The sequence below is a fragment of the Macrotis lagotis genome, chromosome X (genome assembly GCF_037893015.1).
Source record: "Macrotis lagotis isolate mMagLag1 chromosome X, bilby.v1.9.chrom.fasta, whole genome shotgun sequence".
Classification (NCBI taxonomy): Eukaryota; Metazoa; Chordata; class Mammalia; order Peramelemorphia; family Peramelidae; genus Macrotis; species Macrotis lagotis.
Genome location: NC_133666.1, coordinates 620,654,338 through 620,680,404, shown reverse-complemented (window position 1 = coordinate 620,680,404; position 26,067 = coordinate 620,654,338). Strand labels below are relative to the sequence as shown.

The 26,067-nt window shown below is 42.6% G+C and overlaps 1 protein-coding gene and 1 pseudogene across 1 annotated transcript; one reads left to right on the top strand and one right to left on the bottom strand.

The window, feature by feature from the left end:
- Nucleotides 1-4,897: 4,897 nt before the first annotated feature.
- LOC141499438 (enolase-like) lies at nucleotides 4,898-6,307 on the top strand (annotated as a pseudogene).
- Nucleotides 6,308-9,046: 2,739 nt separating this feature from the next.
- SLC39A4 (solute carrier family 39 member 4) lies at nucleotides 9,047-24,298 on the bottom strand. Its single transcript, XM_074203038.1, has 12 exons — nucleotides 23,857-24,298; nucleotides 20,850-21,116; nucleotides 19,809-20,010; nucleotides 19,091-19,269; nucleotides 18,814-18,985; nucleotides 16,947-17,119; nucleotides 16,490-16,633; nucleotides 16,211-16,327; nucleotides 15,655-15,709; nucleotides 13,347-13,499; nucleotides 12,970-13,157; nucleotides 9,047-12,872 (listed from the first exon to the last, which is right to left on the bottom strand). The coding sequence occupies exons 1-12, from the start codon at nucleotides 24,040-24,042 to the stop codon at nucleotides 12,744-12,746; spliced, it is 1,965 nt and encodes a 654-aa protein (XP_074059139.1). The 5' UTR covers nucleotides 24,043-24,298; the 3' UTR covers nucleotides 9,047-12,743.
- Nucleotides 24,299-26,067: the final 1,769 nt, after the last annotated feature.

Here is a 26,067-nt window from a genome sequence, read left to right as displayed (position 1 = left end):
ATGGACTACCCCAATGAATCATCTTGGATATCCCAACTCCTCCAGAGATCACAGCCCTAAAAATGTTTACTCTCCCTTATGAAACTAAGTTACAGAGTAGGTGCCAACCTGTACGGAAAGAGGGAATTTCCTACAACAATGAACCATCAATATCATCCCCAAAACTATAAACAAACAAAACCCCCATGTATGAGTTTAAAATCAAGGGAAGATCAATTCTGAATGGAATGTATGAGACAGTTTCATGGAAGAAGGGGACTTAAGCTGGATAAGTCTGGGATGAGAGAAGAGGACTTCCCAGGACAGAATAAGTATGACATAAAGGCAACATCAAAGAGGCAACTGGATTTGACAAACTTGAAGTGCTCATTATGAGCTGAATTCTTATGAGCTACAGAGTTAGATCTGATGCGATGCCTTCACAATTTCGCAGATACGGATGCTATTTACACAAATAAGCAGGATGAAGGTAGAGAAAAGGTACAGCCAAGGTACTGTAAGAAACGTGCAGGGGTTCAGATCATTTTCAGCTGGAAGTGGGTGGCAGACAAATCAGGGAAGATACTTGAGCATATCCAGCACCTCCTAACTCTTCTTGATGAAAATATTCAGGATGGATCGACATGAGGCTTCTTTGTTGTCCACAAGTTTTGGGATCCATTTCTTACTAAGAAGTTATATTTTGAAACTTTTTTCTTGTCTCTTCCCTTATACTATTTCTTTATTGAAGTCCCTAGAAGTCCAACATACTGAGGTTTTCCAAACTCCGTTTGTCTTCTGGCCTTGAAGTAGAATGTTTTCATATCAAGTAAGTTTCTCTTTAGTTTGTGAACTGTGTGTGTCTTTGGGTAGGTATAACAAGAGGACAGCGCAGAAGGGCACCCCGCGGGGGCCTGGCAGCCTCCGGCCGCGGCTCCCCCCCGGGGGCTGGGCCCCCCGGGCCTCCAGGGGCTGGCCCGCCCAGCCGGCAGGCAGGCATCGCGGGCGGCTGAGCCGCGACAGCGGCGGCCCCTCAGCGGCCGCTCCGCACCCGTTCCCGGCTCGGCCCAGACTCGCATACTTTTTAAACTATTAAGTTTTGACATTCTAAATTGCCTTCATGGTCAATATAGAGATATCTTGAACAAAGTATGCTTTAAGGACAAAAACTAATTTTTTCTAGTTTTAAACTCATTGCCCTGATGTCATATGTTGGAAAGCAACATGAAAATTAAGCTCAACAGTAACAATCTATATTTAATATTCCCTAAGGCTAATTTTATCTTAAGGACTAGCTTTATTCCTCAAATCCTTTATCTTTGTGCAATACCTATTCCACAAATATATCCACCTCTTCTTTCATAATTTCAAACTTTCTTTCAGCCAATAGAAATATCCAGTCTGGGACCTAGGCTTAGATTTTTCTTTTTCCTTATCTTTTATTCTCATAGACATACTAGGTTGATTCTTTTAACGTATCAATTTCTTTTTCATACCACACTTTGTGAATCATTTTTTTTAAAAAACTTTCAGAATCCAATTGAATATGTATTTATAATTTCTAATATTTAAAATCGATTTTTCTTAAACTATTTTTAAGTAATGATTAAGTTTCATTTATCCTCAAGTCACTCTGATTTAAACAAACTTCTCTCTTTTTTGGGGTCAAGAAGAAAGTTCAAATTATAAACTGTCTTTGAAATCTTAATGGAAACTGACTTCAGTGGTCTAACCCTTTTTAAAACTAGAATAAAAAAGAAAAAAAAAAGAAAAGCACCTCCCTCTCTAAAATAATAAAAGCAGTCTGTATGTAATCTTTTCCTCTCCTAAAACAAACTCAACTGTTTGGAGGTAACAAAAGCAAAATCCAATAGACTCTTGTAGAGTGTTTTTGCATGAGTCATAGTCCAGAATACAAACATTTCTCATTGGTGCTACTTAGAGGATTCAGAAGTCTACTTTCCTTTATGAATTTTACCTCTCCCTGTCCGGTAAGCTATCTTTTCAGTTTGGAGAACTGGTCCAATTTTTAGTCAAGATATAAGGTTTTAATCATTTTTTCAGGAGCCCTTCCAATAGTTCATGACCTTTAAACTAGTGACGAGAATGGCTAGACAGTTAATGGCTAAAGAAAAGTTCATGGGCTGCCCAGAAATGTAGATGCTTTTGGTATTAGTGAATTCTTCCTTGGAGGGTAGGGGAAATGCTGATTTCCCCTATTGGCCCTTTCTTTTTTTTTCAGGTTTTTTTTTTTGCAAGGCAAATGGGGTTAAGTGGCTTGGCCAATGCCACGCAGCTAGGCAATTATTAAGTGTCTGAGACCGGATTTGAACCCAAGTACTCCTGACTTCAGGGCCAGTGCTCTATTGGCCCTTGCTTTCTAAACTGGATTCATAGTACTATAGTTCCCCTGTCATAGGTGTGGCTATCAATAGGATGAGTCTTTTCTTTGCCTAGGAACCCAGTTTTTGAGTTAATGATAATAATAATTCAGAGCAAGATACTAATTAGATATAGTTTAGGGCAAAACCTGGAGCCCATCTCTCTCTCATCAATAATTTAAATATATAATGAAGTAGGAACCACAAACAGGTACATAGATATTAAACATCAGTGATGGAGCTTCAAAAATAAATTAGTGGACACTTACACAAGTGTCCTTTTTAGACCATATATGGCACTTTTAAAACACATTTTCCCTCTAGTTTTAGTTTAGGAAGTGTCTTTTTTCCAGACTTATTATTGTTGCAGGGAATTATGGACATAGAGGAATATTGTAATTGGAAACAAATTTTGTAAGCTTTTTTCTGCAATTGACCTTGACTTTGATCTTGGCCATGCATCACCAGTGGATCAAGATTATGCATGTATTATAGTATGTTACATTGTATCAAGTAGGGGTTCATCCTATAGTCACATCTCCTAGAGCAATATCTCCAGTACAAGATCCCAGACCAACCCTATATATAAGACCTGGATCACTCCCCAAATGCCATTTCTCCCATGGATCCTGAGGAGGACATTTAAGGAGAAACTACAACAAATATTCCTCTCTCTTACCATCCTTACCTCTCTGACTTCTAATGTACAAGTTAATTAGCGGCCGGCCTGCCTGGTTAAATTGTTGCATCCAGTTAAAGAACTCTTAACTAGCTCTCTCTTTTGTGTTGTAATGACTTTTTAATAAATCTGTGTTTTCTTTTTACATCTGCACTAAGGTATCAGCCATGAGTCCTTCACAGGAAACTAGCAAATCCTCTTACAACATTAGGATCCATCCTTAGTGTACAGCTCCTTACCACTCTTAAGGTGAAAGTATCTTCAGACTCTTAAGGGTGGGAGTCTCCTTTGAAGAGAGTGAGTTCTCTACAAAGGGTTTGCCTATTAGAAAGACTTCCCAGATCCTCTATTGCTAATTATTGCCAAATTACCACACTCAACACATCATACACTAAAGATAGAAAACAGACACAAAAATACTTGCTAACAAAATTCCTTCAAAAAAGGATTCAGTACACACAAAGTTTCCTTTTTAGGTTAAATTACATTTAAAAATTAAAGTAACCTAAGAGACAAGGCTCCAAGCACAGTCAATTTATTACTTAGGTCAATGGTAAACAATAAATTGGGTCAATGACTTCACAATGACCAAAAACACTGAGTTTGGGATAACAGTCTTAAAACAATTAGCAAGATGAGCTAGAAAAATCTTGAGCAACATAGGTAAATGGCTATCAGTGTCATAATTAGAACAGAAATTCTATCATTTAAACCTCCCTTTCTGAAACCCCCCTTATCCACAGACAAGTGTTTCAAGTCACAGATTATTGGAGTTGCCTCACTAGTTTAATTGTTGAGATTTTTATCTTTAGATTAACCAAGTTTCTCTGGAAAGTGGGTGATGATTGAGGTTACAAAGGTGGAAGTCATTAAAAGACAAAACCTTGACCTAAAGGTAAGGTTTCTTTGGGATGTAAGTGTTGGGTGAAATTTTTGAGGGGAAGGAATCATGAAAGGGAATATTAAAACTAGTTTGATTGAGACATAGAAAAATAGAATTAAAATCAATTTTCAGCTTTATAGTGAAGAGATGTGCTAGGGAGGTATCACTGATAAGACTTGGCAAATGATTAGATATGGGATGTGGAAATGAGGGGAGAAGTTAAAAGAAAGGGCAGTAACATGGATTCAAAAAATTTCTTATTTTCAGTTTCAGTCTAGCACCCATTTTCAATTTTTTCCCAGTTTCCAAGACAGATCAATCCACAGTAACTTTCTTAATCGGTACTGTTGAAGATGATGGAAGCAAATGTAAGACTATCAGATTGCCTTCTTTTGGGAGGAGGAGGGAAGGAGGGAGGGAGAAATAAGTTGTAAAATTCAAAATCCTGCAAAAAAAAAAGATTGGTAGTAACTACTATTGTATGTAATTGGAAATAAGATTTAAAAAAATTTTTTTTTAGGTTTTTGCAAGGCAAATGGGGTTAAGTGGCTTGCCCAAGGCCACACAGCTAGGTAATTATTAAGTGTCTGAGATGGGATTTGAACCCAGGGCCTGACTCCAGGGCTGGTGCTTTATCCACTGCACCACCTAGCCTCCCCTAAGATAAAATATTTAAATAATTTTTAAAAATAGTTACTGATGAAGGATTCCAATTAATGAACTCTTACCTAACATTCAGTCCTGCTGTGAGTGTCTTTCTTAGGTCTCTCATAAGAACAGCAATTCTAGCTAACTTAATTACTGGACCCAGCAGTCTCTGCTTTGCTTTTGCCAAGGTCTTCTTAAGGTTATCCTTACCCTTTACACTTATGCAAGGATCTTCCTTAAGACTTAATCACTTCCCTCTGCCTCTTTTCTCCGAAGCCCACTGAGCAATCCCCATCCAGATACTCAACATATCGATTTTGAAGCTCCATGCAGGAGATCTTTGACTCTCCTGGAAACCCCACTGTTGAAGTTGAGCTCTGCATTTCAAAAGGTCTCTTCCAAGCTGCTGTGCCCAGTGAGGCTTCTACTGGCATTCATGAAGCCCTGGAGCTCCAAGACAATGATAAGACTGACTATATGGGGAAAGGTGTTTCAAAAGCAGTGGCACACATCAATAAAACTTTTGCCCTGACCCTGATTAGCAAGAAACTGAATATTGTGGAGCAGGAGAAGATGGGTAAATTGAAGATAGAGATGGATGGCTCTGAGAAGAAATTTAAATTTGGAGCAAATGCCATATTGGGTCTGTCTCTGGCTGTTTGTAAGGCTGGGACTGCTGAGAAAGGTGATTCCTTGTTCTGCCATATAGTTGACCTTGCAGGCAATGAAGAAGTCATCCTGCCAGTTCTAGCCTTCAATGTGATCAATAGTGGCTCCTATGCTGGTAACAAGCTAGCAGTGCAGGACTTCATGACCCTCCCTGTTGGAGTAGCAAACTTCAAGGAGGTCATGTGAATTGGAACTGAGGTCTACCACAACCTGAAGAATGTGATTAAGAAGAAATATGGATAGGATGCCACCAATGTAGGAGATAAAGGTGGCTTTGTCCTTACATCCTGAAGAATAAAGAAGCTCTGGAGCTGCCGAAGGAAGCGATTGGCAAGGCTGGCTATACTGACCAGGCTGTAACTGGCATGGATGTTGCTGCCTCTGAATTCTTCCGGGCTGGGAAATACGACTTGAACTTCAAGTCTCCTGATGATCCCAGCAGATACATCTCACCTGCCAAGCTTGGGGACCTCTACAAGAGCTTCATCAGGCACTATCCAGTGGTTTCTATTGAAGATCCCTTTGACCAGGATGATTGGGAAGCTTGGAAGAATTTTACTGAAACTGCAGGCATCCAGGTTGTAAGGAATGGTCTCACAGTGACCAATCCCAAGCACATTGAAAAGGCTGTGAATGAGAAAGCATGCAACTGCCCTCCTGCTCAAAGTGAACCAGATTGGCTCCCTGACTGAATCTCTCCAGGTGTGCAAACTGGCCCAATCCAATGGGTGGGGAGTAATGGTTTCCCATCATTCTGGGGAGACTGAAGATACCTTCATTGCAGACCTGATGGTGGGTCTCTGCACTGGGCAGTTCAAGATTGGGGCCCCCTGCCAATCTTAGTGTTTGACCAAGTTCAACCAAATTTGCTGGAAGGAACTTCAGAAACCCTCAGGCCATGAAGCCTCAGAGTTAGCAGACAACAGTCACCTCTGTAGAAGTCCTTGTCCAAAGAATGGGCATCACCAAGTAGTAGACCAGTTTTGTTTTGGGGAGGGGGGCCTCTGCTACTTACCTCCACCCCTCTCTCTTCCACCTTTCTCTGTTGTTTTCACTGCTTCATTATAACTGTATCCAATCATTTGGTCCTTTATTGGAAGACCTTATCATCTTGTGACTGGGCTACAATGATCTGTTCTCACCCCTATTCCCAGTGTTGGCATGCAGAACCATATACTTATGATGCAGCCCCAACAAGACCACAGGCCAGATTCTTTAGTGGCTTCTATGTGCAAATAAAAGTATTCAATAATCCATTGGGGAAAAAAAAAGACAATCATTTATTATCATATTTCAATACCTGGGGTCGTCTTTGATATTCAAAAGCCCTTCTTACAAGCATGTTTTATAATTTAATTAGAAGTTTTGTCCCTTCTAACTGTCCCTTGGGGGTGTCAAATTCTGACCTTCAGACCCACTTCAAACAGGTAATTATTTATCTGAGATCATTTTTTCTCTCTTCCTACTTCTCTCCCTATATAAATGAGAATATGACAGATGCTTCTTTTCTAGAGTATCTCCCAAATCTCAGCCTACTGTGCCATTACAGTGTCCAATAAAATGCCAACTTGTCTGGAAGAGAGCCCACATCTTATGAATTCTTCCTCAGATATCCAATGTTGAATTCCAATAATTTGTAGGTACAAATCCCGTTACCTTTTTTGGAACCATCTTGAAAGGATCTTAAAGACCATTGAGTCTCACCTTCTAGTTTTATAAGTGAAGAGAACAGTTAAGTGACTTAGAGAAATATCATTAAATATTCTTGCTAACTTAAATCTGTTTTGCTTTTTTTTTTAGTTTTTGCAAGGCATGGGGTTAAGTGATTTGCCCAAGATCACACAGCTAGGTAATTATTAAGTGTCTGATTAAGGTCAGATTCAAACTTAGGTCCTCCTGACTCCAGGGTCAATGCTTTATCCACTGTGCCACCCAGCTGCCCCTATTTTGCTGTTTCTTAAGGTCAAAATCTGGTAACTTTTGTTCTTGATTAGGACAAACTCTGGGAAAGTTAGCATATATTTATTTCCAACAGGCCAAATTCAACCAGGACCCCTCTTCATTTGGGAGAGATCCATTTTTTAACAATTCAATTCTGGCCTAAGATGCTCACAAGATCAGGGATGTCACTTTACCTACTAAACTCTCTCTGCCTTGGTTTCCTCATCTATAAAATGGGAAGTTGAAAATAGTACCTGCCTCCCAGGGTTGTTGTAAGGTAACACGAATGAAGCACTTTGCAAACCTTTAAGTTCCATATAAAAGCTAATTTTGAGTCATTCATTTTCAGATAACAGCCAATATATGGATGTCATTGAGTATATTTATTTGCTACAAGAGAAAATTTAAAAACTTTTTTTTGGTGGAATGAGTAAGGGGATAGAGAGAGAGAGATTGTGTTATTAAAAAAAGAGATGATAAATCATTAAAAAACCAACAGAGAGGAAAGAAGTGGATTTCCTCTAAAGGGCGACATATCCATAAGAATCTAATCCCAGAATGGAGATGAACTGACAGGAACTGACAAGCATTCTAATGTTGTTGTTTTTCATGTCTGACCCTCTTGTGACCCTATTTTGGGGTTTTCTTGGTAAAGATACAAGCATCTTTGGTTTTCCATTTCCTTCTGAAGTCTCTCCCTCTGAGTTTATTTCCAACAGGTCAAACTCAAACAGGACCTTTCAATTTGGAGAGATCCATCTTTTATAATTCACATCTGGTCTAAGAAGCTCCTCCCCAAACCCAAGCATCTCTTCATTACTCACCTGGCTGAGCTTCCCCATGATGCCTCATTTCCACCTCCCTTAGGATATTGTCTCCTTCAGGTCAGGGACAGTATTTGTATTCCCAGGGTTAAATTTGGTGTCTGACCCTTAGTAAATACTTAATGGGTCACAAGAGGGTCAGACATGAAAAACAACATTAGAATGCTTGTCAGTTCCTGTCAGTTCATCTCCATTCTGGGATTAGATTCTTATGGATATGTCGCCCTTTAGAGGAAATCCACTTCTTTCCTCTCTGTTGGTTTTTTAATGATTTATCATCTCTTTTTTTAATAACACAATCTCTCTCTCTCTATCCCCTTACTCATTCCACCAAAAAAAAAGTTTTTAAATTTTCTCTTGTAGCAAATAAATATACTCAATGACATCCATATATTGGCTGTTATCTGAAAATGAATGACTCAAAATTAGCTTTTATATGGAACGTAAAGGTTTGCAAAGTGCTTCATTCGTGTTACCTTACAACAACCCTGGGAGGCAGGTACTATTTTCAACTTCCCATTTTATAGATGAGGAAACCAAGGCAGAGAGAGTTTAGTAGGTAAAGTGACATCCCTGATCTTGTGAGCATCTTAGGCCAGAATTGAATTGTTAAAAAATGGATCTCTCCCAAATGAAGAGGGGTCCTGGTTGAATTTGGCCTGTTGGAAATAAATATATGCTAACTTTCCCAGAGTTTGTCCTAATCAAGAACAAAAGTTACCAGATTTTGACCTTAAGAAACAGCAAAATAGGGGCAGCTGGGTGGCACAGTGGATAAAGCATTGACCCTGGAGTCAGGAGGACCTAAGTTTGAATCTGACCTTAATCAGACACTTAATAATTACCTAGCTGTGTGATCTTGGGCAAATCACTTAACCCCATGCCTTGCAAAAAAAAAAAAAAGAAGCAAAACAGACATGGATAAGCAGAACAGTTTTGGAATTACCAGGCTTTAAATTGAAATGTACAAATTTTCAAAATGTAAGTATTGAAGGTTCACAGTTTTATAGACAATCTTCCTTTCCTGTTCTTCTTTGTCTAGGGAAATGGTCATGTCTGTTGATTACCATCAAGTATGACAATAATAAAAATTTTAAACGGAAAAAGTCAGAGACAGGAAGGACTGATAAAATGTCACCATTTTATAGTTGATAGAACTTTTTCTATGAACAAGGAATGAGTTAGAAACCACTCTTCAAAGACCTGCCTCATACACTGGCTGTTCCCCATAAGACTTAATGATTGTATGCATATAATTCCAAAAATAAACTTTTCTAGGTTACATAAATTATATTTTTTATTTTCATTTCCTTGGAGAAGCTATCACATAACTGCTTGCTACTAAATGATGGAGAGTGGACAGGGACACAAATCATCTCCCTACCTCTAAAAATTAGAATTTCTAACCCAGAACACACAGTCTAGTGGGAAATGAAAAGCTGAGTCTTCCCAATGAGTATTGTTCTCTGAGTTCAACCATCATGGAAAATGGAGTTCTGGGACCTTTTTTTTCTTAACAATGTTTACTAGTGGGTGGCTAGGTGATGCAGTGGATAAAGCACCGGCCCTGGAGTCATGAGTACCTGGGTTCAAATCTGGCCTGAAACAATAATTACCTAGCCATGTGTCACTTAACCCCATTTGCCTTGCAAACACACACACACACACACACACACACACACACACACACACACACTGTTTACTAGCTATCATAAGTTTCAGTGTGGCACAGTGGATGAAGTACTGGGCTTGACATAGGAAAATTCAAATTCATAAGTTCAAATCCAGTCTCAGACATTTACTACTACATTTACTTACTCTGGGTAAGTCATATAACTCTGTTTGCTCAGTTTCCTCATCTGTAAAATGAGCTGCAGAAGGAAATGGCAAACCATTTTGTCAAGAAAATCCAAAATGGGGTCATGGAGAATCAGACATGTTTGAACAACATTAGTAGAACCTGTCAGCCATAAGATTAGGTTCATAAGGGCATATATTAATGACTACATGGTATTTCATCTTTATACCTCTCATAATGTAACCTGTATATGAATCATTTAATAAGGGGCAGCAAAGCAGTACAGTGACTCAACTCCATCAAGCTTGGAGTCAGGAGGACCTCAGTGCAAATCCACCATTGGATACTTGACACTAGGGGTAGCTAGGTTGTGCAGCAAAGAGAGCTGGCCCTGGAGTTAAGGGGACCTGAATTCAAATCTGTCCCCAGAAACTTAATAATTACTTAGCTGTGTGATCTTGGGCAAATCACTTAACCCACTGCCTTGCAAAAACAAAAAAAAAAATGCAGATACTTGACACTAGCAACATAACCCTGATCAAGTCACTTAACCTCAATTGTCTTGCCAAAAAAAACACCCAAAACATTTCTTATACTGAATAGATGTTCTCAAGAATAGTTTTGTTATTGTTTCATATTTCATGAATGTTGACTTAAAATTACACTTCTTTCACTTATTCCTTTTCTGGGTATCCAAGAACCTCCTAGAGTCTCCAACCTGCTTTTTTCAGCCTTAATATGCTTTATTTCCTTTTGTTCTTGCCAAACTAGATTATTAGCTGTTTCCCAAATGATCCGTTGCTTATCTCTTTTCCTACTTGCCTTTATTTCTAGTACTTTATTGACTATGATCATGGGAAAGCCATTTATTTACCCTGTGTCCTCCCTGTAATAACTGGCCATAATACCTGTACAGTTTACTTCTCAGGATAGTTAGACTCTAATGAGATAGCAAAGCACTAGGCAAAATTGAAAATGTTACACAGGGTGTCCCAAGAGTCTTAAGCTATGAAAGCTGAAAACAGCAGTTAAGACTTATGGGACAGGGGCGGCTAGGTGGCATAGTGGATAAAGCACCTGCCTTGGAGTCAGGAATTCAAATCCGGTCTCAGACACTTAATAATTACCTAGCTGTGTGGCCTTGGGCAAGCCACTTAACCCCGTTTGCCTTGCAAAAACCTAAAAAAAAAAAAAGGACTTATGGGACACCTTGTTTGAATGTCACTTTTTTCTCTATCTCTAAGCTTTATCTTTATGATAGTTTTAGTTCAGATGTAATTCTTTCAGTCAGTGTTCCATTCCTCCTCAAATTACCTTATTTATTTGTTTAATTGTGTACATATAGTCTGTACCCAAAATAAAAGGTGAGCTCATTTAGGGACCAGCTTCTTGTTTTGTTTTGGTCTATTTGTTTTTCATTGTATCCCTGGGAGGCTAGGTATGAATTGCTCAATGCACTTTAATACTTGAGTTCAACCTCCCACCGACTAGTTTCCTCTCTTCTCTTGGTCTCATTTTCTTCTTCTCTAAAAGAGAGTGATGTAGCAGATGACCTTCTAGGTCCTTTCCAGCTATGATTTTGGGTGACTTCAATAGGTAGATATTTGGCAGGAATGCCTTCCATCTCATGGAGATTGGCTTCAGGAATTCAAGAATGTGGGAGAGTGGAGAATGAGATCAGGAGTAGCTGTTAGTTAAATTTGGTGGAATTCTAGAGTGATAAAGGAGAATTGTGTGAAATAAGACTGGAGGAATAGGATAAGACTATATGGAAGATTTTGAATGCCAGGATAGCAGTTTTATTGTCCTATAGACAATGGTACAACCCTAAACAATTTTAACTGAGTAGTAGCAAGGTAGATCCAGAGCACCAGGAAAATTCTTTTGATAGCTGTGTGAGGGAAAGACTGGAAACATGGAGACCAATTCAGAATTAATAGATGGAGGAAAGGGGAAATCAAAGTTGCATTCTCTCAGACCTTTATAGACTTTCAACCTGCCTGAATTTACTCCAAGACTTGATCACCCTTTTATAAGCACTTTTCAGCATTCATATTCAAGGCATTGATGAAGATGTAAGGCTAGGGGTTTCTTAACTGTGAACTTGGACGAGGAAAGTGAAATTACATCTTTATTTTGGTGAGATTTAGCACTTACAAATGAATGTAAGAAAAAAACTTGGATAGAATTATCAGTACTTGTGATCTTGTGACTAAAGAGAAATCATAGATATTTTCACATCACATTAAAGGTGTTGTCAATATTTCCAAATATTGTTTGTGCTCATTACTACTTTAAAATTGCTGTGTTCAATGAGACCTAGACTCAATAGATTAATATAATCTACTTTTTAAAATTTAAATAATTATATTTCTTTTTTTTTAGTTTTTTTTTGGCAAGGCAATGGGGTTAAGTGACTTGCCCAAGGCCACACAGCTAGGTAATTATTAAGTGTCTGAGGCTGGATTTGAACTCAGGTACTCCTGACTCCAGAGTGGGTGTTCTATCCACTATGCCACCTAGCTGCCCCTAAATAATTATATTTCAACATAATCAATTTCCTTTGTAGTTTTACATATTTTATTTTTTACATTTAAAAATATTATTCTGAGAAAGAAGCAATAGGTATCACCAAACTAATGTTTATAGATGCTTATAGGATTGTCTCACCATGGAATTCTTTTGTCTAACTTCATAAAGGTTTCTGTTGTGTTCAGAAAATTCTCTTAGATAATTATTTCTCTTTATACAGACAGAGGATACCTCAATTCCAGAATTATCAAAGAGCATCTCAGAGAAGGGTCAAGTGTATTACAAAGTGACAGAAGGAGTCAGAGACCAGAGACTAGAGAGCTATGCTGAGTCCAGTTCAGAGCAGGAGAACTGAGGGTGGACAGTGAAGGGTCATGTCAGTTGGGTTGCCAACAAGGTGAGCAAGGGATCAGAAGGTGATGTTCTCCTCATACAAGGATAACACCAGTAGGATGGCCCAGCCACTCAGGAGCCCCAGATTGTGCAGGAAGAAGAGCAGCAAGGGCCTCTTGTCCTTCACATTCATCATTGACGGAAGCTAGCAGAGAAAGGAGGCAGGGTCACTGCGTGGTTTTTCCTCCTCACCTCTCAACTCTCCCCAGCCCCAGCAACCCACTTCTCTGCCCAGCACTGACCATGTCACAGAGTGCCACATAGAGGAAGAGCCCGATGGCGACTGAGAGGATCCAGATCTCGCTCGTCTCGTTGGACCCTATCCCAAGAGCCACATAGAGTCCAATAAAGGCAGTCAAGCTTGAGACTATGTTCAGCAGCAGGGCCCGACGCACTGACAGCCCTGCATGCAGCAGGGCCCCAAAATCCCCTGGGAAAAAGAAGGAGATTAGTGATAAGCATTGATGCCCCCTCTCCCAGGGCACAGTCCTTTATGGGTCATAGGAGCCTGTTGGTTCCCCACCCTATGTCGTCCCATCTCCTGGGATCCTGGGCCAGCCCCCATGAGTCTGGGTCAGCTTGTTCCTTAGGATCAAGAATTTGGGAATTGGTGCCTCACCAAGTTCATGGGGAACTTCATGGCACAGAACAGCCAGAGAGGTTGCCAGACCGGTCTTCCATGAAGCAGTAAAGGCAGCACCCACAGTCAGGCCATCCGCAAAATTGTGAAGGGCATCTCCAAGGGTGATCATGTATGGGAGAAGTTGCAACTCTGGAGGAGGGGGAGAGAAAAACAGGGGTCACTAGGAAGTCTGGGGGAGGAGTCTTGGGGAATCTTAAAGGGATGCATGTAGGCGAGAAGAGCAGCTCTTCCAGGTGGGTTTTCAAGGAGTACTGTATTCTATTTTGGTGAGAGACTTTTGTAAAAGAAAATTTTCATTCAGGGCTGCCTCCCCAAGAAAAACATTTTCTCTTCTATAAAAATAAAGTTTTTGAATTAAGTGATATCCAAGGTCCCTACAGGGACAGCCAGTTAGCTAAGTAGGTCTTGGGTCTGAAGTCAGGAAGACCTGAATTCAAATCCAGTTTCAGATACTTACTAGCTGTGTGAACCTTTTGCCCTATTGCCTGGCAAAAACCAAAAAAAATATATATTTAACATAAAATAAAATTAAATAAATAAAGGAAGGAAGAATATGGGGCCCAGAGAGAGAGCAAATGATTGCCCAGGGTCCCACAGATAACTAAGTCCTTGAACTCCATATTCTGTTGTCTTCCCACTACTCTAAGCCCTCTACCACATGGCTCCCACCTACCTCTTCATCTTTATTTCAGACTATTCCTTTTTATTTACCTTCTGTTCAATCAACTACCATCTAATGTATGTACAGTCTCTGGGAAACATCTGAAAGAGGCTAAATGATTTGCCCTGGAGCACATTGTTAAGAAGTAGGATTTGAACTCAATACTTCCTGACTTAAAAGCTAATATTTTATCCCAGGTAAGTTTAGTCCACTACCTATTTCTCTCTCTGTCTCTCTTTTTTTTTAGGTTTTAGCAAGGCAGTGGGGCTAAGTGACTTGCCCAAGGCCACACAGCTAGGTAATCATTAAGTATCTGAGGCCAGATTTGAACTCAGGTATTCCTGACTCCAGGGCCAGTGCTCTATCCACTGCACCACCTAGTCGCCCCAACTGCCTATTTCTCAACTGAACATTCCACCTCCAGCATCAGTTGTTAGTTCTCTATCTCTCTTTATCTCTTTCTCTCTTTTGTTCTGTCTCTCTCCATCTATCTTTTTCTCTTCTTTCTCTATCTCTCTGTCTCCTTCTCTCTCTCCCCCCTTCTCTTTCTCTCTTTGTCTCTGTATCTCCTTGTCTTCTTCCATGATGTATTCCTGATTCCCCACAGGCTAGTTAACAACCTTTCCCCAGTCTAGCATAGAGCTCTGCTGGTATCTCTCCAAAGTATTTAATGACATTACAGATCTTGGTTTTGTGTCTTATGCTGATTCTAGATTCTAAGCTCCATGAGGGAAGGAGCTGTATATTTCTTTCAGCACACAGTAGGCCACAAATGAGATGGTACTATGGGACAAACTTCAGAAAAGAGAGAGAATATTTTTGTGGAACAGTGGATCTGTCAGGAAAGATTTTCTTGAAGTCTTGAGACTTGAAAGAGACAAAGTATGTAGACAGATGAGCTTCTGAAGGGCATGGAGAGGAGGTGTTTTGAGAGTATCTCCAGATAGGGGGAGCAAATACACAGAACAGGAGCACACAAGCCTCTATCAGTAAAGAGAGAGACCAGTCTAGAGAAGTAGTTTGAAGTCAGATCATGACCCCTGGGCTGAGGTGTATGGATTTTCTCTAGAGAAAATGTAGTATATTGAAAAAAAGTGCCCAGATTTGGCATCAAATTAGTGGAGTTCTAACTCTGACTCTGGTCTTTTCTCAGTTGTGTGACCTCAGATAAATTCCTTTCTTTCTCAGGGTCTGACCCCTTTTTGGAAATGTGATGTAATAAAAAGGAGGCACTAGATTTAGCTAAAGGAAATCTGGGCTCTCTTTTCCCATCTGTAGAATGGGGGTGATGTTCACCCTGTCTGCCTTACAGATTTGTGAGAAGAGAAAAATATTTCATAAATATTAAAGGGGTGCTAGATGATGGCAGTTAAGGTCCCTTTAAGGCTTTAAAGTTCACGACTGTGAAGGAAAACTGAGGGAGGAAACCAGCTTTAAGTTGTAGAGGAGGTAGCAGGTATGGGAAGGAAGGGAGATTGTTTCAGGAGCCCTGGAAGGGATTGAGTTGGAGAAGGAAGACAATGCTTGGGAATGACAAGGAAAAGGTAGGAAGGTCAAGACCGAGGAAGGAATGGTCAAATGATCAGAGCCCAAGCAGAGAGGACTGTCCAGTGCATGGCTTACCTCGGCTCAGTTTTTTGCGATCCTGACCAGAAAACTCTGGGTTCTCATCTGGCACCTGGGGAAGAAGAGGGGGAGGCAGAGGCTCAGGGAGCTGGCCTGAGGTCAGACCTCACACAGGCTCCTGCCATAACTCAGTCAGTTCAGGCTCCTAGAGGTGGTTTGGTTGGAGACTAATGTCTGAACTCCTCCTGCAGATTTGCTTGACCTTTCTTTCTGAAGATCTTCCTACCTGAGGGGTAGCTCAAGCAAGCTCTTTGGGCTCTCTGGAACCTAGGACATCCCCTAAGACATCCCTTTTGTCCCCCTCTCCACTGTATGGGAAAAGGGCTCAGGAAGTAAGCGGAGAGTGGGGAGGAGAGACTGGAGGGCTTGGGAACTCAAATTTGTTTGAGATGGGCTGGACTTGGAAGCAGGACCACATGTAGTAGCATCCTCCAGAGAATATTGCTTTTATTTCCTCTAATCCCAGCCTCTAGCACTGGTTCTTGGCCAGATTAGGCCCTTAAATGATGCTGGTTGAATGGGATGGAGGCTGAGCCTTGGTCACTGTCATTACCAGGTCTATCCGTGAGCCTTCTGGCTGCTGTTGCTGCTTCTGGTGTGTCAGTTCATCCTTTACCAGCTGCAGGGGCATTCCATGGCTGTGGTTGCAGGTACTATTGTTCTCTTTGTCCTGCAGGGACAATATATGTCCAGCCCCTAAGTCCAAGGGACACTCTGCCTCCTCTCTCTCCCCCAGATGCCAACTCTTAGACAATCCTCCCCACCCTCAGCCCAAAACACCCTCCCTTCCTCTCCTTTCTCCATCACCCTTTCAACTACAGGGATTTCTCACCTGGGAATCCCGGGGCAGCAGGATGTTGAAGAGGTTCTCAAGGAGAAAGAAGGCATAGAGGCCACCCAATACACCCAAGAGCTGCCACATAACATCAGGATGCCCATGCCCAGTTTCCTTCTCATGGGAATGTTGGCCTAGTACCTGAAGGGAAAGGGCACGGGAGAGAGAAGTGTATGCTTTTTGCCTTGCTTTTTATTACCAGGACTGAGAGCAATGTCTGGAATCCAGCAAGCACTTAATAAAGATTAGCTTATTGACTGATTGATTCTAAGGGATTGAAAATGAATGTTGAGCCAGACCTAGACCAAGGTGGTTCCTGGCAAAGGGGAAACCTCACTTGGGGCCCCTCCTCTTACCTGTACTAGGTTCAAGGGGCAATTCTGGGGAGAGGCATTGTAGGAAGGGTCAGGATCTGAGCTGGGGGCAGTTCAGAGGGTATTTTGGGAAGACGTACCTGAGGGATGAGATGAAGCACAGCATCCCCAGTGAGGGAACCCACAGCCATTCCCAGGAAGGTTTGGATAACATAGTGGGAGGCCTCCTTGCAGGAGGCACAGAACACAACCACCAGACCGAAGATGGAGGCCAGGCAGATGATCAGTATGGCTAGGGAGCTATATAGGTATTCTGGGAATATAGATAAGAGAGAAAACATTAGGACTGAGGATGGATCACCTGCTGCCCCACTTCTCTCCTAGGGTAGAGGCATATGTGTAGTGAGGTTAGAGAGCTGTCCCATGGGTATAGGGAAATGAGAAGGAGGTAGGCCTGGGGGCAGACAGGTCACCACTGCCCCTTTTCTCCTGGGCTCCCACATACAGAAAACCTTGAACTCTTTCTCTCCTGTACTAGAAATCATGGAGATGGGAGAAAGGCATAGAGGAGAAGGGTTGAGAAAAAAAATAGTGATGCTTGATTTGAGAGTTCCGATGTACATAAGACAATTAAAAAAAATTGAAGGTAGTAGTCTTTGGTCTTTGTTTTAATTCCACAGCTCTTTCTCTGGATACAGATGGTATTCTCCGTCATGGATACCTTAAAATTGTCCCTGATTATTGCACTGCTAGAATGAGCCACTCCATTAAGGCTGATCATCACTTCCATGTTGCTGTTAGGGTTCTTCTGGTTCTACTCATAAGAATTCTATTGTGAGAGATCCAATCATCACACCCCCCTTTCCCCCCAAAATGATCTTTTTGTTTGTTTGTTTTTATAAGGCAATGGGGTTAAATGACTTGTCCAAGGTCACAAAGCTAGGTAATTATTAAGTGTCTGAGGTTGGATTTGAACTTAGTCCTCCTGATCTCAGGGCCATTGCTCTATCTACTGTGCTATCTAGCTGCCCCCCAAAAAACTATCTTTATGAAGATAGGAGGGGGGAGTGAGGAAAGTGTTGAAACAACCAGTACCAGATAGAAAGAACTGGGGGGCCAAGTTCAGGGAGGGAGGGTAGGAAGGAATGTTTAGATTTTACTATAGTGGAAATTTTTTTTTAATTTTAATTTTAATTTTCAGTTTCAAATTTTCTTTCTTCTTCCACTTCTCCCCCATCTATTAAAAACACAAGAAATATGATACTTATTGTATACAGGAAATCATGCAAAACATAGTTAAAGTAGAAAGGAATTGAGTGTCCCTTCCTGGTATAACATTCCTTCCAGGAAAGTCAGGCATCCAGAACTAGAAGGACTCTCAGAAGGCATCTAAGCCAACCTTAACCTGAGCTAAAATCTCCTCTGCAACATTCCTGACTAGTGGTCATCTAGTCTTTGTGAAGGGGAGCTCACTACCTTTCAAGGCAGCCTGTTCCATTTTTCAGCAGATCTAATTATTGGTGAAGCTTTTTCTTGGAGGAGAGAGGCAAACTAGTCTATTGCACAGTGTACTGAACAAGGCTGGTTAGGAAGACCAGGGATCAGTCCTGCCTCCTAGGCTACTTTGTTCACAGATCATTGATTTTCTGTGGGCTGCTACATCCAGACCATATTCTATAAGGACTGGTGACTGATTGAGGACTAAGAAACTATCCCTTCATCCCACACTCTTCAGGTGGCAAGAGAAGGATTGTACTTTGAAAAACAAGAGGAGGGGAGGCTAAGTGGCGCAGTGGATAGAACACCAGCCCTGGAGTCAGGAGTACCTGGGTTCAAATTTGACCTCAGACACTCAATAATTACCTAGCCGTGTGGCCTTGGGCAAGCCACTTAACCCCAGTGCCTTGAAAAATCTAAAAAGACAAAAACAAAAAACAAGAGGAAATAGCCTCAAAGACCAACCCAGGTGAATCTGGGCTTTAAGAGGGGATGGTGCATGTTACTCACTTTCCATCTGGCTAAGATCATTGTGGGTGGGTGGGGGAACAGTAGATGCACAGGCCCCGCTGAGCTGTTGCTGTAGTAGAGCTGGGCTGAGCTGGGCCCAGGCATCTGGGGACACACCTTCCTTTTCTGACAGCCCATACACCTCCAGGACATCAGAGCCACTCAGACAAACCTAGGGCAAAGATGGGAGTGGAATTAGGAAGTGGGGGGGGGCGCCTGACCCTTTTCTCCCCTGCTTTCCTCCCTTCTCCTCCTTTTCCTCTTCCTCCAGACTTACCCCATCCCATATGCTGTCAGAGTCCCTTGGTGGGGACTTTTGAGGAGTCCTCTTCTGGTGACTTGGACTCCCTTCTATACTGTGCTCTCTGTGATAATGCTGGGACTCTTCATTGCCACCATGATGATGGGCCTCAGCCTCCCTCCCCACATGCAGCTGGCTCATCAGAACTTGCAACTCTGGGGAGGGAAAGGAGAAGGCTACTTTTAGCTCCTTAGCTCCAGCTCCTTCTCTTCTTCTCTTCCCCCCCCCCCCCCACTGTCTCTGCATTCAGGAAACCTTCAAGGACAGTTCTCCAAGACTATCTGGATTGAGAACAGTGCTCTTTTCAGGTGGTTGGATAAATTGAATTTAGAAAGTTTAAGGATTGGGAGGAAGGGGGGGAGGGAGAGAGAGAGAGAGAGAGAGAGAGAGAGAGAGAGAGAGAGAGAGAGAGAGGTGGGAAGATGTGTATATGACAGGAACCAACAGGTACATTATCCTATTTTTACACTGACCCTGGGATATGTTGGATACTTTATCCCCTCATGGGTCTATTCCTAAATCATTTCTTCCTCTATGGTGACTTTCTCTCATTTATCAGAACCTTTCTACATTACCCAGAGGTCAAACAAAGCTTTCCCTAAAGAGAGCCCATTTGAAGGCATCCCTACCCTGAGATCCATCTTTCTTTTTGATCTCTTCCTCTTATCTCTAGCCCCAACCCCCTACTCCTTACCAGATAGTGTGAGGTTTCGTGACTCATTGCCATGAAGTCGGAAGACGAAATCGATGAAATATTGGGGACTGGGAAGGACAAGGAAGCAGGACCCTGCTAGAGCGTGGTCCAGGAGGGCAGCCAGAGCCTGGCTTGGACCTTGGCCTTCAGCCTCCTGGGCTCCTGCTGCTTCATCCAAAATCTGGTGTATGTCCACACAACTCTGGGGAGCAGAGACCAGAATTCAGGTTCCTGCCCACCCCAGCTCAGACACACTTACCTCTTCTCCCCACAGATTGGGAGGCAGTGGGAATGAGGGAATGAAGATATCCCCCAAATATGCATTTCAAGCTCTCTCTTGAGCTCCAGACCCACATCTCCAGGCAGCCTAGGGATGATCTCCACCAGGATGTCCAACTTCAATTGTATATTCCTAACTCAGCTTCTTTACCTTTTCCCCTAAATCTGTTCCTTTGACTCCATTTACTTAATTGTCCAAGCATGAAACCTTAGTCGCCCACCTTCTTTACCAGTTTTCACATTCCTCAAGCCCTCTATATCTTCCAAATGTTTGACTCTTGACTCATATAGCTACTGCTTTAGTTCAGGCCCTAGACCTCTGGCTTAGACTATTGTCTAGGCTCCCCTCTCCAAATCAACCTTTGCAGAACTTTAAGACTGAGAGCTGCTAGCACCTTTAGAGATCATTTTATTCCAAGTTACTTCCTCCTTTAAAACTAAATGGGAGGGGTGGCCCTGGAGTCAGGAGTACCTGGGTTCAAATCCCGCCTCACTTAATAATTACCCAGCTGTGAGGCCTTGGGCAAGACACTTAACCCCATTGCCTGGCAAAAAAAACAAACAAACCTCAATGGCTCCCCACTGCCTACAGGATAGTCCAAGCACAAAGGTCCCCTGAATCTAATCTTGCCATCTTTTTAAAGATAGTAGAAACTGAGGTCCAGAGGAAAGGAAAGAGATATTCCCAAGGTCATACAGAGTCAGTGACAGAGTCAGGGCTCTTCCCCTCCAGACACCCTCCTGACACAATAGTGCCCTCACCTTGCCACTGGCTGTCTCTCCTTGGTAGTGCCCTTGGATCTGCTGAAGAAGTTGATTCAGGATATTGGGGTAATGGGCCCCGGCAAGGGTCAAGGAAGCCAGGAAGTCATCTGCACGGGAGGCCCAGCTGCCAACCTGGATAGCGGCACAAGTGCCCATTGGATCACTGAGGTAGAGCGAGATCCCTGCACAGAAGCGGGTCACATTCTGGGAACTCAAGATCAAACCCTGTCCGGCCAGGGCCAGGGCATTCTCCACGGTCAGGCACTGCAGTCACAAAAAAAGACAGTCGGAACACCCTATGCAACATTGTATACCTTCATGGCAACATTGTATACCTTTATGGAAACATTGTATACCTTCATGGCAACATTGTGCAATGATCAACTATGACTTCTCTTCTCAGCAGTAGGGCAAAGGCCATTTTAAAAGACCTGTGATGGAAAATGCCATCCACGTGCAAAAAGCTATGGCATCTGAATGTAGATCAAAACATGCTATTTTCACCTTTTGAACTTTGTTTTCTGCTTTTTTTCCCCCTTCTCATAGTTTCTTTCCCCCTTTTCGTCTACTTTTTCTTTTACAGCATAACCAATATGGAAACATATGTGACACAATTGTACATGGATAAACCATATTAGATTACTTGCTGTTCTAGGATGGGGGTGGGGAGGGAGGGAAGGGTAGAAAGGAGAAAACTTTACAAAAATGAATACTGAAAATTATCTTTACATACAATTGAAAAAACAGACATTTTAAAAAATTTTTAAAAAGAGAGAAAGTGTAGCTAGATGTTGCAGTGGATAAAGCAACAGACCTGAGTTCAAATGTGACCTCAGACACTTAATAATTACTTAGCTATGTGACCTTGGGCAAGTCACCTAACTCCTTTGCCTTGCAAAAAACAAAAACGAAAAAAGAGAAGTCAGGATAGTTTTGGGAAGTTCGAGAAATAAGTATTTAAATAACAATTTTTATAAATATTATCTCATTTAACCCTCATAACAACCCTGTGAGGTAGGGTGCTATTATTATCCTCATTATACAGTTGAGCAAAACAGGCAATCAGAGGTTCAGTGGCCTGCCCAAGGTCACACAGCAGTTCCGGAGAAGCATGGCTCAAATCCACAGTCCTACCTCAGGGGAAGGAAAGGCTGGGATTTCCCATCTCCAGTCCTCTCTTTAATTGATGCCATCCCTCCTCCCCTCCCCCAATCCCATACTCTGTCCCCATCCTTCCTGGCTCTAAGCTACACATAGGTATTCCAAACATCAATGCCAAACTCAGGTCCCAAGAGATAAGCTCCACCCCACAGTTGGGAAACTGGGGGATGTGGGGCCTAGAGATCACAAACTAAGAATTACAGAAAGGCAGGAAGAAGGATTCCCCCCACTACCACCACCACCACCATCCCCCACCCTGGGGAAATTCAAGGTAGACCTGGTGTCAGTAGTTTCTCTTTTAAACAGACCTAAGGTACTTTCTCTCACAAAGACTTCTCAGCTCTCTCACCCACCCTCTTATACACTGTGAACCCTCAGAACTGTAAAACTTAAAAAAATATAGGATGAAAATAAAATGACAGAAAATATAGGTTAGAAATGGAGTTTTATTCTCTGGGATTTACCATTAACCTATAAGGTGGAGTGTGTCTTTGGGCCTGAGGTGTCCCTTTTAAGTGAGAATTTATTCAGGGCTGTGTTCTACTTTATGTATCTTTAGGTCTGGGGTGCCTCTTTAAAGTGAGAATTTACTGAGGAGGTGCTCATTGCCAGAATGGCCTCCATGTGTAGGTTAATGGTAAATCTCAGGGAATAAAGCATCACGTCTAAACTATATTTTCTGTCATTTTATTTTAACCCTTTATTTTTAAGGTTTACAGTTTTTAGGGTTCACAACACATAAAGCTTGATGGAGGGGGTGTCTTTTACCCCCACCCCCATTCACACACATATAAAGGATATCTGTCTCATACATGTACACAGATATGAATTACACAGGGGAATCCTCTCTCACACACCCAAGAAAGACATAGACCATAGTCATCTGACATACATGTAAGACTATAATTTTTCTTCAATCCAAGTGCCATTTTTCTCACATCATAGAACTTCTGGCTCTTTTTTTCTCACCCGTGTGTCCAAGTTCTTTCTAATATAAATCAAAGCAGTGTTCTCTCTCTCTTTCTCTCTCTCTCTCTCTCTCTCTCTCTCTCTCTCTCTCTCACACACACACACACACACACACACACACACACACACACACACACACAGACACCTATACACTGGAGTGTTAACTAACCCATTTGCTCATGCACACAGATGGGAAACCCACTGCAGTCTCTCACTCAGATATAAAGGGAGAGAGGAGGAAAAACAATCAGTGACCTCTGGACACCATCTATATCTCTATCCCTAGGGTGATTTAAAAATTGAAGGAAAGGATTGGGAACTGTGGGAGGTCTGGAGTCTCGAGACAAAAAGGGAAAAGAAGAGGAAGAATGGAAAGAGGAGACACCAGGCTGTCACTGGGCCCCAGGCTTCTCTTCCCTGGTAGGGCACAAATTCCTTTCTTCTTCCCATGGAAATTTCTTCTCTCATAAAGTCATCCCAAATCCTTGTGCCCACCCTAGCCCACCCCAGGCTGCTAGTCTCTCTTCCCAGCCCTGTTTCCTAAGGTAGTATCAGATGGAGCAAGGCTGCTGGCTGACCCATGCCCCTTTTTTGCTTCCCATCCCAGGCTAAGTCCCTTCCCAGTCCCTGGTCCTTCTCACTCCAGGAGCACTGGTAAAAAGTAATGGCTTAAGGTGGATACTCTAGGGTCCTTTTTCATCTTTGGCTGTCCCCTGCCCGCCAAGAGACCCATGTCCTATCCTCTCCAATCGTCTCCCCTCCCTTTCTCTGCTTCCTTCCCTCCCTCCCTCTTGGAATTTGTCCCCTTTGCTCCCGGCCCTGGTTAGGGGTGGGGTAGGACAGAGGGAGGTTAGGGATTCTTGAGATCTCTTACCTTTCCACACGGCTCATCTGGGCAGTGCACACGGGCCATCACTGTATTTAAAAGGGAGCCCAGGGCATCCTGGTCCATAGAACTTTGGTTTGAGGAGAGCAGGGTCAGTAGGCTCCCAGATCTTGGGGTTGCCCCTAGGGCTATCCCTAGCCATGCTCCTAGCCAGAGCCAGACCACATTCCTCATAGCTCAGGTTTCCAGAAGACTCTTGGCAAGGACGAGGGTAAGGGGTAGGTTTGGGGTTTGGGGGAGGCTAAATCCTTCCTGGAAGTGGAGGTGAGGACTTAGGGGCTAGGCTATGGATCTCTGGGGGTATCCTTGAAAGAGGGTGGGGGCTTCCTGGTGCAGATCTTGGCCTCAGGAAGAGGAGAAAAAGAGGACTGTGCTGCAGCTGGCCACAAGAAGTCTTGGGCCAGGGCAGGGCCGGGTTGTAGGACTCTAGGGGAATCTCCCCAGCAGGTATTTCCTGGCAGGCACTGTGATTGGCTGCCACTCAGATGGCCCCAGGTTAACCATTCCAACAGCTGATCCTCCCCAGTTTGAGCAATCAGAACCATCCAGCCCCATCTCCTTATTCTCTCTCCCAGCACACGGCTTTTACTTCCCCACTCTTTTTTTGGGGGGAGGGGGGCTAAACTTTCAGTCTGTCCCTACCCTGTCCCCTCTGTTTCCTGGACCTATAGGATTATTTCCAAGGCCAGGACCCCATGCAAAATCTCTCCCCTTCCTTTGTCCTTCCTTTACCTCTGGCTCCTTCTTATCTTGTTATGGAGCCCTTTGTCCTCTCACCTAAGTCTACAGAGACCATGAAAACTCGACTTCCCCACCAAACTGGTAACAGCTCAGGGTTTCCTCCCTAACTCCCCAGGAGCACATCCACCTCTGATCAGGCCATAAAATTGGAGCAGGTAGGTAGAGAGAGCACATGGCATGCCAGCTGTAGGTTCACTGGATGTTGGACCCAAGAGATGGTGTCCATGTTTGTCTGTGCCTCCAGATCACAGACATTACACAAAGATACTCAAATTTATTTAGAAACATGTGGACAGGAAGTTCAGATTTATATGAACACAAAACAACCAGAGACAGTCTGTTTTTAAGTCAGGTTCCTTAGCCAGTCAGGGGGAAAGGACAACAATCTTTCTTGAATTTCATCCTGTCTTCCTGGCAAAGTACTTTATGGTGTGAATACAAATTTTCCCAGAGTTCATGCCATCTTGGTTCCTCTGCTGGGCTTCTCATACACTATCTTCCTTTCCCTCTCCTTCCTTCCAAAATCACATATAAGAAATTATCTTGGTGGCAAATCTAAGTGGGGGGTTAGAAACAGAAGAGGGATGGGCAGGGAAAAGGGGAGAGAAGGCTTTGCTGTCCTGGAACCAGAACAAACATTTCCTGGGGTTCTCCCAGAAGGGTGCTGTAGACACTTTCCCTCCATCCCTCCTCTCCCCACTCTTCCCTTTTAAAACCTTTTCTAGGGCCTAAGTAGAAACTGTCTAGGAGAGGCAAATAAATTCCTGAATTTTGCCACTTCACTACACTTTTTCACAATTATACCTAACAATACTGAGAAGGTTGACCTGGCTGTTAGAAACTGATTATAATTCAGGGAGGTTCAGAAATGGGAGGGACCTTGGAGACCTTGTAGTTCAGTGCAAATCTGAAAAGAATCCCATCTCTTACATATCCAAGTAGTCATTCAGTCTTGCCTTGAAGACCTTCTGGTAAGAGGAAACTGTTCTTTCCAATTTTGGATAATTCTGATTAGTAGGAATTTTTTTATTAGAAAAAAGCAACACCCATTGTTCTGGTTCAGTCTTTTGGCATGAAACAAAAAAAAGTCTTATTCTTCTTTCTATCTTTCAAAGATAACCATCTTATCTGTTATATTTATCCTCTATATTTGAGGAGAGAATGTGAGCTAGGGGTCTTGGGCTGGTTAATAGTGAAGAGACTCATGGGGTCCCTGGCTAGTTGAAGGGGTGAAAGGGCCAGGGGCTCTAGACTGGTCAATTGGGGGAGATCATTAGAATCCTGAGCAGACATCCTGAGACATTTAGCAGGCTCTACAAAGAAGGATAAGGAACCCTAAGCGAATCAGTGGGAGAGTTAAGGGTTCTGGGATTCTAAGTATTTCACTCTCAGCTAGGAAGGGAAAGCAGAAATTGTCTGCTGTTGCTGCTGCTCCTCAGAGCCAGAGGCAGGGATCCC

Coding starts and splice junctions, on each gene's coding strand:
- SLC39A4 (XM_074203038.1), bottom strand. CDS start 24,042: ATGAGGAATGTGGTCTGGCTCTGGCTAGGAGCATGGCTAGGGATAGCC. Junction 21,117..23,856: donor CAGATGAGCCGTGTGGAAAG/GTAAGAGATCTC, acceptor TTGTGACTGCAG/TGCCTGACCGTGGAGAATGC. Junction 12,873..12,969: donor ATGTGGCACTCTGTGACATG/GTCAGTGCTGGG, acceptor TTTCTCTGCTAG/CTTCCGTCAATGATGAATGT.